This window comes from Astatotilapia calliptera, chromosome 5 (assembly GCF_964374335.1).
Source record: "Astatotilapia calliptera chromosome 5, fAstCal68.1, whole genome shotgun sequence".
Lineage (NCBI taxonomy): Eukaryota > Metazoa > Chordata > Actinopteri > Cichliformes > Cichlidae > Astatotilapia > Astatotilapia calliptera.
In genome coordinates this window covers 35,268,445-35,280,912 of record NC_137426.1, presented here as the reverse complement: position 1 = coordinate 35,280,912, position 12,468 = coordinate 35,268,445, and the positions used below count along the sequence as shown (strand labels likewise).

Here is a 12,468-nt window from a genome sequence, read left to right as displayed (position 1 = left end):
TGAGATCTGTTTAAGTAAAGAATTTAATAATAATAATAATAATAACCCTTCCAGTTCTGCAGTTGTTGTTTCCTGATGATAAACACAAGCAGTGATGTAGCCCTATGAGAATGCTGTGGATTGTCTGTGTCTGTGGGTTTTAGTAGTGAATCAGATGTAACATGCTGTTACTGATCTGTCGCAATCCATCAAAGTGATAAACACACCCCGACCTATACCCCCACCTTTCTTTCTGACCGAGCAGACTGAAAACATTTCCAACCTGAATCGGACACATTTGCTAAAACTACACAGTTCACCAAGCGAGGCGTGGCTGTTGGACTTGCAGCAATGTCTGCTATTTGAATGTCACCAAGTCTCCAGAGAGGGAAAGAAAAGGATCTTTGCTTTCAGCCATTGCTATTGTCATGACAACTGCTTTAAATGCCTCATCTGTGATTGATGTTTCACTGCTTCTTTCTACCTTGCCTCTTGTCATGTCAGAGAAGTTCAGTCATTCCTGCACATTGTGTATTCCTGTGAGAGATGTGCAGCCGAGCACAGCGGCATGTGATACATACAAAGCATATTCAGCATTTCTGTTATCAGCTGAGTGATAGTACAGCTTTTTATTTTGTTGTTAAGCAATTTACCTGCCTCCCCCTGCCTATTTCCAGCCTTCTGTGACTGTCTTCACTCCCCCCTTTCCCACTCTGTGATTGGGGCATATATCTTCCACAATGCTACACAACTTCACTCTTGCTCTACTCTTTAATGGAAGGTGTCACTGAGAAGCAGTCACCTCATTCCTGCTAAAACCAGCGTTTCCTCACCTGCTTTCTTGAAAGCTTTTAACCCGACTCGACGAGAAAAGGGCCAGCACACAAGAAAGGTGTGGAACCATTTCTACCCAGGCTTACTCTGTTGTGTCATTCTGATTCCTTTACCTTGATAATCTTTTGTTTAGCAGGTTACAAGATGTGACCAGCTGGTTGGACGGATTATACATAGGTAACTCTTTTTTTTCCCGAACCACTGCAGTCAGGGTTCAATCGCAAATCAAAGTATAGCTGGCTCAGTTATGCATTTGTCAGAAATGCAACTTAAAACCGATGCATTTCAACTGGGAAGTAAAACTTTGCAGTCATCGGTGCTGGTTGCCTATGGCACTTGTGAAGAGTCAACGGAAACATACATCTTTTCCATTTTTCTGAACACTGTTCCTTGACCTAGAGTTTCAAAATGCCATGTGAAGAAAACAAGTTCATAAAAACTTTGGAAAAGACAAAAACATTGCCAAGACAGTCCAAGTGCATTACACAGCCAGAAGGGAATTACTCAGTGTCTTTTGTAATGAATACTCCTGTGCAGTCTATATTCAGTAAGATACCTATAAGAAAAAACAAAGGGACTGCAAACAAAGTGTTAATCACCTACATCACTTCTATTTTATTTATATAACGCAATCACATGACCCCGTATGAACAAGCACTTGGCGAAAGTGAGAATAAAAAACTCCCTATTAACAGGAAGAATCCTCCAGCAGAGCCAGGCTCAGGGAGCTGTTAGGAGTGAGTAGAAAGAGTAGAGCAAAGACAGAAAAGAAGGCGACCTATAGTAGGGAGAGGCATGTACTGTAATGAAAAAGTATTTCGGAGTATTTTTTATTTTTTTTGCATAATTATTCTAACATTTTATTTTCAAAAAGGATCAGGCAAAAGAGGATTTTTATAGAATACTGTTAAATGTTACTATATCATTAGAATCAGACTACTTTCATAATCCCTTAGGAAATTATGTCCATATGTTCGGACAAGATCGAGTGGGATCAAAACAGTGAGTGGGTCATTTACATTTGAGAGAAGCAAATTGAGTCTACTAATAAATTAAATGCTATATTTAAGTTCTGTGAAATCTACAGAAGGTTTTCTAGTTTTTCCTTGATGCAGCGCTCTCTCACTGTAGCCACATTAACTGAGATTAAGGTCTGTACTTGCACAGTCGTTTCACTGTAACGGGACTCATCAGCTCTGAATCAGAAGTGTGGACCAGCCCTCATATTGACCAGCAGGCCAATCCTCTGCCAGCACCTCAGTGACCTGATGTTGACTACATAGACAGGATCTAGTCCTTTAAACATTTCTAGTCTATTTGCATGAATATAAATTAAGTGGAGAATTTGTGGTGCGATGTGTAGCAGCAGTTATATCACCAGTCAGCTGTACGTGAGCCATCTCAACTGCTGCTGAGCTTGAATGAGTGGCACACTAATTCAGTGTGTGTGTGTGTGTGTGTAAGGAGTGGGTAGGAGATTTAACTGTGTGGTAGTCGCTGTGTACCTAAGCTTTCTGCTTTCCTGTTCCCCCCAGACCAGACACAGAGGTCCCCAGCTCCGTCATGATTCACAGACGCCACCATCACTCGTGAGTAATTATTTGAATGTTGTACATATGGGAATTTTATGCCCATGTGCTGAAGTGTTAAAGCTGTGAAGCAAAAAACATCCAATCAAGAGAAGGGAAAATGTGTGCTTGGAATGCTAAGTCCTAGCAATTGATCTAGTTTCTTATTTCTTCATATGAAGGAAGAAATAAGGAGGAAACACACAGTGCACTTTTTACTGTATGTATGCTGATCTGTGCATATGTTGTGTGTGCATGTTGTCAGCAACAAAAACAACCAGCGCTGCTCCTGGAGGCTAAAAAGTGGCTTCAACATTTTTCTGCTGCACTACAGAAGTAAAGCTGGGCTTTATTTACGTAGCGCTGATGATGTCACACCAGAAGAGCTATTTTTAGAAAATGGTCTGAGGAAAACTGGTGGGGTTTTTTCTTCCTCTCCTTCTTCTTTCCTGCACATTTCCTGGAACATTATTACTATTCAGAGCCCTTCACATGTGCATGTTCTTCCCTCAGCGCGTTTAATCTCATTGTTTTGGTCAATTTAGAGAATCTATGAGCCACTGATTGCTTTCACAAAGCAAAGTTTGTCAGGCAACAAACACACACACACACACAGTCAACTTACTGTACAGAAGAATGTCCAGTGTGGTTTCATAATTACATGATACGTGTTGTTTATCATTTAAAGTGAGCGACTGCATATTAGTCTCAGTGCTAGCAGCCAGCAGGCATGATGGGAGATGCGGTGGGGTGGTGTTGACCTCCTGTTATTCCCACTACCCATCTGCCTACAAATCTCATCTGTTAGTCCCATGATCTTCATTAGGCGTTTTGTTTTCTCCGACATCCAGGGAGTCACATAAAAGTCATCATTTCTGCCTCACTAGTGCTGGATTGCATAAGAAAGAAGGAGCTTCCATCTGTTCCACCCAGGGCTGGCTTGCCTGCACTGAGCAGACTTTTCATCTTATTATCACACCAAAGCTGCCTCCCCCCTCCCACTAGAGCAAGGCACAGCAGCAAAGCTGTTCGTCTGTGATGGATGATCATGTGACCTGACCAAGCTCAAGGTCACTAGATTTCCTGAAGTTCCCCAGCTAAACATACCCTTCACGTGTCCAGCTGAGAAACATGGGCTTTCTTGTCTGCTTTAGTGTTAGAGAATAAGTAAACCTACTTCCATGACCTTACATGCACTAAGTAGATGCAGGTGTGAAAAAGCTGATGGCTCTATTATAATGAAGTCCATCTGTGTAATACACTGCTGGCCTGAATTACCTTAAAAATGGAAGGCCACGCTGAGTGCTCAGCATATTCAACTTGAAGTATAATGATGGATGGGACATTAGAGTGCCAAGCAGAAAGCACCAGGTGCTGAAAAATGAAGCTCATGGAGAAGTGCCAAAAACTGCAGTACTACTCCTGGCCACTTGAGGTTGACTCCAGTGAGCCACTCCTTATACTTTCCCAATGACCAACAACTATCAAATTTAAATGATAAACAAAGAATAGATTAGGTGGCTATGCCTAATCCATTATAGTACATTCATGGTGGGAATATTTTTGACTGACAGATGGCCTGACATAGGCTGCTGTAGTCCTTGTTAGGCAAAGATACACAGTACTGTTGTGAAGCCTTGAACTGAGTATGATTTTACTTGGTGTTTTGAAGGTGGATGTGAAAACCAATGATTGGACTTGACTTTGAAACAGCAGCCATCTCATCCTCACTGGCTATCGATCTGTAAAGGATAATTAATATAATAGAGTAAGAAAGTGGATAATTGCCGACATTCTTACTTTATCAGTGACTATAGTTTACACACTTTTACTTTTACTCTCAGGATTAAATTTGGGATTAAAATAGGAATTTAGCCAATAAAGTCATCATCAGTCATAGAGCAAAGGAAAAAAAACTATTTTAATTAGATTTATTATATTTTCGACATAATTCTTTTCATTTTTCAATGGGATGGTACAGGCAGTGCCACTGCAACTGCTGATGTTGCACTTACATTCAAATAATGTATTAAAAATTATCATAAAAGACCTTGTTTAAAGAGTTACTAAGAATCCCATTTGCAATTTGCACCTGTGATTTATGAATTTCAAATCAGCTTAAGTTTTTCAAGCAGAAAGAGGATTTAGTAGTGGATCCTAGAAAACTGATTCTGTTCATCTGGTTGTAGCATTTTCTGAGTTCCCTCTGAAAATGCTACAACCAGATGAACAGAATCAGTTTTATGTCACTCATACAAGTCACTTTTTCAATCTCAATTGACTGCAGGTTTGCCTAACCTTATAAATTGTACAGTTTAACAAGACCATTTAAGGAGACACTTGGTGTCGTTTTGAACAGAAAACCTTTTTTACAGGAAGAATCCGCGAGCAGAACCAGGGTCAGGGAGGGTTCTGCCGCAGGTCATCCAGGCCTTTATGTCTTTAAGATTGGTGTGTGTCATCTGTCCTCTTGGATAGATAAACCATGGTATCATCTACATAGCAATGAAAATGTATATTGCCTTAGGAAATCTTTTTACATTTTTACGTAATGTAAAAAGAAGTGGTCCCAGCACAGAATCTTTTGGAACTAATTTTGTGAAAAAGACTCCCCATTTACATGAACAAATTGGATGGGAATTGATAAGAATTTAGCGATTCCGATTCCATTATCGATATCACTTATTGATTCGATTCCTTATCAATTCTCGTTGGTTTCTCATTGGCTCCACTTTGAGAGTCACCATCATCTCTAAGCAGTGTATCAAAGACATTAAATTAGTGCAAATTAATTACATGTTGTGTGGTCAAAAGTTTGTGGATGCTGGATGTATTTCCCCTTGCCTGTGATCAGCATTGGGATCATTACGCATATTACACAGAACACTTTTCTTAAAAGTAATGCATTACATTACTTAATTATTCCCAGGGGAAAATAACTTGTTGTAATACATTACTTTCATGTTACTCTTCCAAACAACCTAAAAGGCACTGTCTGATAATTACCATTCAACAGTATAAACCTATAGGATACAGTCCTACACACCAACACAAATCCCTACCCTAAGGAGGATGCACATATGATCTTTCTATTAGTAGTACACAGAGCAGGCAAAGAAAAAAAAATAGCACAAAGGGGCTTTAAAGGGATCGCCACAGTGATTCTACGAAAGAAACACGAACAGCTAGAAACAGAGGCCGCAGCCTTACTGCTCATCAGTTTGTTCAAGTTCAGAGTCTGGCTGATGGGCTCGGTTCAGCATTCACTCAGCTTTAATATCACTCTAAGTTCATGGCTGGGTTCTTGCTGTATATGCAGATGCTTGCAAAGAGCCAAAGTTGCATGAGCAGCACTTTACCATTGCATTCTCATTGTTTTGCGCAGTTAAAACGTAATGTCCATATCGACAGTGTAGACTGTTTCCTTCTCTGACACAAAAACTGAAATCAGCTGTAGGGCAAGGAATTGGACTGCTCAGATTCCCATCCCTACTGGAGTCTATGAAATAGATATGATTCAAACTACAGTGGCAAAATTCATATGATACCAAAGGTATGTTCTAATCTCTCTGGTAAAATCTTGTGGTTAATGGTACTAAATGCGGCACTGAGTTCTAACAAGACAAGCACAGTAAGGTACGTAACCATTAATAAAAATTCATCATATTTATGGTTTAAGTATTAAATACTATTTGAGCAGTCTGACAGAAATAGGGTCTAAAAGGTACATATATAAATGTTTTGGGGGTTTTTTGTTACAATTTTATTGTGAAGCAATTCATGAAGTCATTACTAGCTAAAGTTAGGGGAATCCTCAAATCAACAGACCTAGGCTAGAGTGCTGAGAAGAAATCTGGGATTGTTCTTGCTGTCGTCTTTCAGTGAGGAATTCTACGATCGTCTTGCTTCAGGGAAGGAGTGTTTTTATAGAGCAAAGACCTGTTTTCTGGGCCAATCAACGGACTTCTAAATCATTGAATTGCCCTTTCATCTCCATTTTATGGGTTTAAAGTTTTCTTTTTAGAGAGCTGGTCGATTGGTATAATTCACAACAATACACTATTATACTATTACTCTGTTTGTTCTAAGGACAACCTATGGACACTTGATCCTTAGGTTGGACCAATTTTTGAAATGGAGTGGGCTAACCACATTTACTTGAAGCCTTTTTGATATGATGTTGTCTTGCTTCCCTGACCATTGTGTCTGCAGGCACAGTGTTCGCTCTGTGTTGTAGAATCCTGATGACACCCAGTTTGTTCAGCACTGGATGATGAGAGTCAAATCTTACATACTGATTGCTTTACCGTAGAATATTAGCATTGTGGCGAGGAAGACACTGACATCGCTCTGTGAGGACAACATTATCATCCTTCCGGCAGAAGAGGGTAGATGCATGCTATTACTAGACCAGACAGACTGTCATGAGAAAATTTTCTCTTCTTAGTGACAAAAGTTCTTATGAGCCCTCGAAATGAGAACCTGGTGGCGAATACAGGAAAAGGGTAATGGTAAATGGCCTGTATTTATATAGCGCTTTACTAGTCCCTAAGGACCCCAAAGCGCTTTACATATCCAGTCATCCACCCATTCACACACACATTCGCACACTGGTGATGGCAAGCTACATTGTAACCACAGCCACCCTGGGGCGCACTGACAGAGGCGAGGCTGCCGGACACTGGCGCCACCGGGCCCTCTGACCACCACCAGTAGGCAACAGGTGAAGTGTCTTGCCCAAGGACACAACGACCGAGACTGTCCGAGCCGGGGCTCGAACCAGCAACGTTCCGATTACAAGGCGAACTCCTAACTCTTGAGCCACGATCGCCCCATATAGATTAGATTAGTTTGTAAGAGATTGTAGGGTGACCCCACCCATGACAACAGGACCAGCTTCCCCAGCTTCATCTATTGTGGCTGACTTTGATATGGAGGACATGGCTCTGTTGTCCTCTCTTGGAATATCACTGAGTCATTGGTTCAGGTATGTGATGACACCTGTATGAAAATTACCTTCACAACAATTCACAGATCAAATTAACTCAGTGGACAAACATATCAAGTTCACCAAGGAGGAAGTGAAAAATGACAGACTAGCGTTTTTGAAATTGCCATTAGGAATGGGGGACATTTAAAAGTCAATGTATACCATGCCAACACAGATCAGTCAAGCCAGGATCCTTCTGACTGGGGGTAGCTGTAGCTCAGGATGTAGAGCAGTCAGGTTATCTGCTAATCGGATGGTTGGTGGTTCTAGCCCTGGCTGCTCCAGTCTGCATGCTAAATATCCTTGAGGAAGATACTAACCCTAAGTTGCTCCCTGATGCATCCATCAGAGTTTGAAAGTGTGTGAATGTTAGATAGAAAGCACTTATATAGAAAAACCCTAGAAAAAGGTGCTTGTGTGAATGAGGCAAGCATGTCTTACTGAAAACTGATTGCAAGTCCGTTTTTTCAGTTATGCCACATCACCATAGAAGTGGATCGCCTAAACTGGCTGCTGTTTTCTTTACCATTACCAATTGTGCTTGTGTTTTTATGGCTCTGCAAAGCCAAAATATCACCTGTGAAAGGAGTGCAACGCACAGGCAGGAGATCTATGCCTTTTATGCCTTTTATGGTCATTTTGTTATGATAGCTTTAGGCTCAAAAGCAGCCCTTTCAGCTCGAGGGAATCATTTGTATTTAGTTTTAAATAGAGGACCTTTGTCGTTATTACAGATTACAGTAATAAATTGGTGGTTAAGGTCAATTTAATTCAGTTCAATCCCAATTTAGCTTTTATAGCAAACCATAACATGAGTCATTTTGGGGCACTTTACATTTTGGGGTTAAGACTTTGTAGTGTTACAGAGAGAAGCAGCACTTGGCACAGTGGAGAGGATAAAGTCTCCATTAGCACTAAAAGAAGCAGAATTAGTTGTGGAGGTTTAAAGAAGAAAGAAAAAGAAAGAAATTTTAGAAATAACAGATATTTAACATTGAGCAAGCAGAGCATCAGTAGCTACAGATCCACATAAAGAGATATTTGCAGAAAGACACAAGCTGCACTTGGCACAGGCTTCTTGACAGGAGCCACAAGAAGCCAACCAATGAATAATATTTAACAACAAAAAATGGAGAACAAAAGCTGATAGAAGAGAGGAACTGAGCGTAACACATATCCCGCAGCATACATCGATTTTCTTAATTTTATCCAAATTAGGGCAGGGGCGCTGGAACATGGGGGCACGGGGGAAATGAGATAGCTGCGAGTCTCACCCTGAGCATGTTTGTAGTCCAGTGCAGAGGTCCTCCAGCAGTCTTGGCATAGAGTTATATAACTACAGGACTGTTTAAGGCCTCCTAATCAAACTGCAGTCTTATACGTTTCTTAAGATTGAGTCTTAACACAATTTTGTGGAGGAGAGAGTGTCTGCATCCTCAACTCAAACTCAGAGCTGGTTCCACAGGAGAGGGCTCTGAGAGCTAAAGCCTCTAGCTGCTGTTTTTCTTACTGTGGAACATTTAGTATTAAGAGAAATCGTTCAATTATCAGTGTGACTGCTGGCATGGCCTATGTCTACTAACCAGCAGGAACCAGTCTACTAACTGGTAGATATCCTTTCATTGACCTGTGTGATCTATGTAGACTTGCAATGAACTTTCACACATGCTGAACCAATGTGTAGAGGTCTTTAGGCAAACTTTGTGGTTCTACAACATTTTACCTCATCGCTTACTCCTGTCCAAATAGCTCTAATATACAAATATCCCAACATATTACACAAAACTGCATGTAGATAAAGTTGAAATTCAGGTACCTTCTTATCAAACTGGCTTTGCTCTTTTCTCTGATGTGCCAGTATTAACGGTGTGCAACTACTGCAGTGTGTACTTATGCTCTAGATGGAGGATTTGGACAGAGAGATGGCCACAGGCAGGAATGATCATTCAGTGGTGCATTTGTGTAATCTCAGTCTTTCACTGTAAATGCTCCTGGGACTGCCCAGTACGTCATGGAGTGGAATGGGAGGGTTCTTAACTAAGATAACATCTGCCTGTCCAACACCAGCTTTAGAGAGTCCATCAGATCAGTTTATTGAGTCTCTTTCAACAGCATAAAATATGGTCAATAATTCTTTTTACCCTTTTTTCCTGCACCTTTGTATAACACTGTTTAAAATCAATGTGGAAAAGTACCCATGAACTTGACTTGCAGACATAAACGATTGCATAACATAATTGCACCAAATAACAACCGTTGCTGAGCTTTTATGGCAAACAGCTGCCATCGTTTAATCAGGAAGTCTTTTACAAGATCAATGCTGCACCCATCATTTTTTTCCATTATTTCCCTTTTAAAAAAATAAATGTACCACCACTGAAAAAATGGTTAGTGTGTCAGTTTAAAGTCATCCTCAAACAAAGCTATTGTGTCTATTTATAGCATTGGTAATTTGCAAAATTAAGGATCCCGGTTTCTTAAATAATAAACACTAATAGTTTTTTTAATTTTTTTAAATTTATTGAGTATAGCTCTCAAGTGCAACTTAATTTCATTGTATATTTCTTTTACAATGACAATAAACATTTTTCAGTTTTGAATGACTTAAGTAACAGAAAAGATGTTAAGAGGACTTCATGCTAGTCTTCATGATGTGTGATCCTGAGCAATCAGGAACATTAATGAAAAAACAGATCGCTCTCAGGAGCTCACTGATTTCCAGTGTTGTACTGTGATAGGATGCCACCTGCGCAACAAGTCCAGTCGTAAAACTTCCTCGCTACTAAATATTCCACAGTCAGCTGTAGAGCAGGGCGATATGGCCAAAAACATTTATCACGATATATATTTGAAAATTTGCGATAACGATATAACTGACGATATAATTGATGCGAGACAAAATACAACTCCACAACATTACTAGCGCAAAAAGACAACCTTCCATTTATTTTCACTTAAACAAGAAGCTGGTTTTTATGTACATTAAAGCTTTATAAAAATGTAACAGTGCAAATGCTAATTCCTTGCTGAAAGTTTAACCAAAAGGCATTTCCAGTAGAAATGGGCTGACATATCCTGAGCATAACCATGTATAATATCCACTGAAGTTAAAAAGAGGTGCTTTGCAACATTAAACTGCAGTGTGCAGTATGTATTTTTTGGACCATAAGGTGCACGGGATTATAAGGCACATTAAGCGAAACAAAGCAGTCAGATAAATCAAACTTTATTAAACTCATTCTTCTTGCTTCCTCCACTTCTGTACCATTGATTCATTAATGTTGAATTCTCTGGCAGCTGCTCTATTCCCATGTTGTTGCAGTATATTAATGACTAACCTCGTATTGTGGATGGATTATCTCAGTTGTTCTCCTGACTGAAGTTTGGTCCGTTTACAGCATCCTGCCGTGCGATTGCATTTGTCTCTAACTATCAGGAACCTTCACGTTAACTTTTATAAGTGGAAAAGTGTTAGTGTTCGTCCTCCAGCTTCACTGTTTATGTTATGCTAACATAGCTGTGTCGCTAACGATTACGTAGCACATCATTATATACCAGCTAGCCCAACTTCAGTAACCCTACAAACATCACTGCTGTTTAGGTTCCTATCTTCATTTATGTTGGAAGTGATAGCAGAGCTGTACGTTTGAATTTTTTCAGAAATCTCTCAGTCAGAACATGCTATATCATGCTTAGGTAACTAGCGAAACTAGCGAGCTAACTTCCGCTAGCTTCCTGCTAACTTCTAACTCCGTTAAATGTAATAAATTTTGTTTTAATGGATGCCTGGAAGTTAAACTTCATAGTTACCCCTGGTAAAGCAGCAATGCTGATCGTTTTATTAAAGATGAAAGAATTTAGACAGTTTTTAACGCTCAGTGATGCTGCAGTGTTGTTTGACCTGAAGTATACGGAGTTTAGGACCCAGATTACTCCCAGATTTAAGAGCATCTTAGTCCGACAATAACGACGGCCGCTTGCATGTTCTGCAAAAAAATGTGCTTTGTCGTGTATCTGACGGACAAACACCAAACCAGTTCCACATCACGGAAGTTGCACCATTTTTACAAACCAATTCTGGTTCATCTGTTTCACTCAACAATCGGCCATGTGCGTATGAAAACAAAGGCACTGCGCATGCGCGTTTTACTCATATTCTATCGTGATATTTCATTTTCCTATCGTTGCCTAACATTATACCGGTATTACCGTGAACGGTATAATATGGCCCAGCCCTAGTCAGCTGTATTATAACAAAGTGGAAGTGATTGGGAACAACAGTCACTCATTCAGGGATGACTCTGCTCTGATGTCTTCTTGGCACTTTCCAGGAGAACGTCACTCTTCTGACTGCATTGCCCCAAGTAAAAAAGACGGGGGGTTATTATGGTGTGGGGTTGTTTTTCAGGAGTTGGGCTTCGACCCTCAGTTCCAGTGAAATGAGCTCTTAATGCTTCAGCACACCAAGACATTATGGAATAATTCATGCTCCCAACTTTTGTGGGAACAATTTTGGGATGGGCCCTTTCTGTTCCAACATCTCTGCCCACTAGTGCACAAAGTAAGGTCCATAAAGACATGGATGATGTCTTTAGTGTGGAAGAACTTGACAACTAAATAGAACACATTTGGAATAAATGAGAGCAGAGATGACAAGACAGGCATTCATATTCCTATAAACACACTTCTAAACCTCGTGGAAAGCTTCCCCAGAAGAGCTGAAGCCATTATAGCTGCAAAGTGCGGGCCAGAATCATGTTAAACCCTATGGATTAAGCATAGGAGGCCACTCAGGTTCATATTAGTGTGAAGGTAGATGAGTGAAAACTTTTGATAATATTAGTGTACACTCAGATGGAATATCAATGAATAACATGTTGAAATATAAATCTTAATGTTGGCCTTTTAACTTTACCTTTCAAATAAGGACGATAGTATACCTTTGCACTCTGGACAACCAGCTGCCTTTTGCAAGCTTTTGCATTCTAATGACAAAACACTCATGACAAAGCCGGTCGTCACTCCCTAAGGCTTCATCAGATCTGACCATTTGTGCTCCTCTTGCAAATATAGAAATCTTTATAAATACCAGCGTTA

General features: G+C 40.2%; 1 protein-coding gene across 2 annotated transcripts in view; it reads left to right on the top strand.

Moving 5' to 3' along the window:
- The window catches only part of iqsec1b (IQ motif and Sec7 domain ArfGEF 1b), a 243,029-nt gene that overhangs the window by 147,027 nt on the left and 83,534 nt on the right, over positions 1 to 12,468 (top strand). For both annotated transcript variants that reach the window (XM_080302155.1, XM_080302156.1), the window contains exon 2: positions 2,349 to 2,402. In XM_080302155.1, the coding sequence (XP_080158281.1) occupies positions 2,349 to 2,402 (54 nt within the window). The remainder of the gene's footprint in view (positions 1 to 2,348; positions 2,403 to 12,468) is intronic.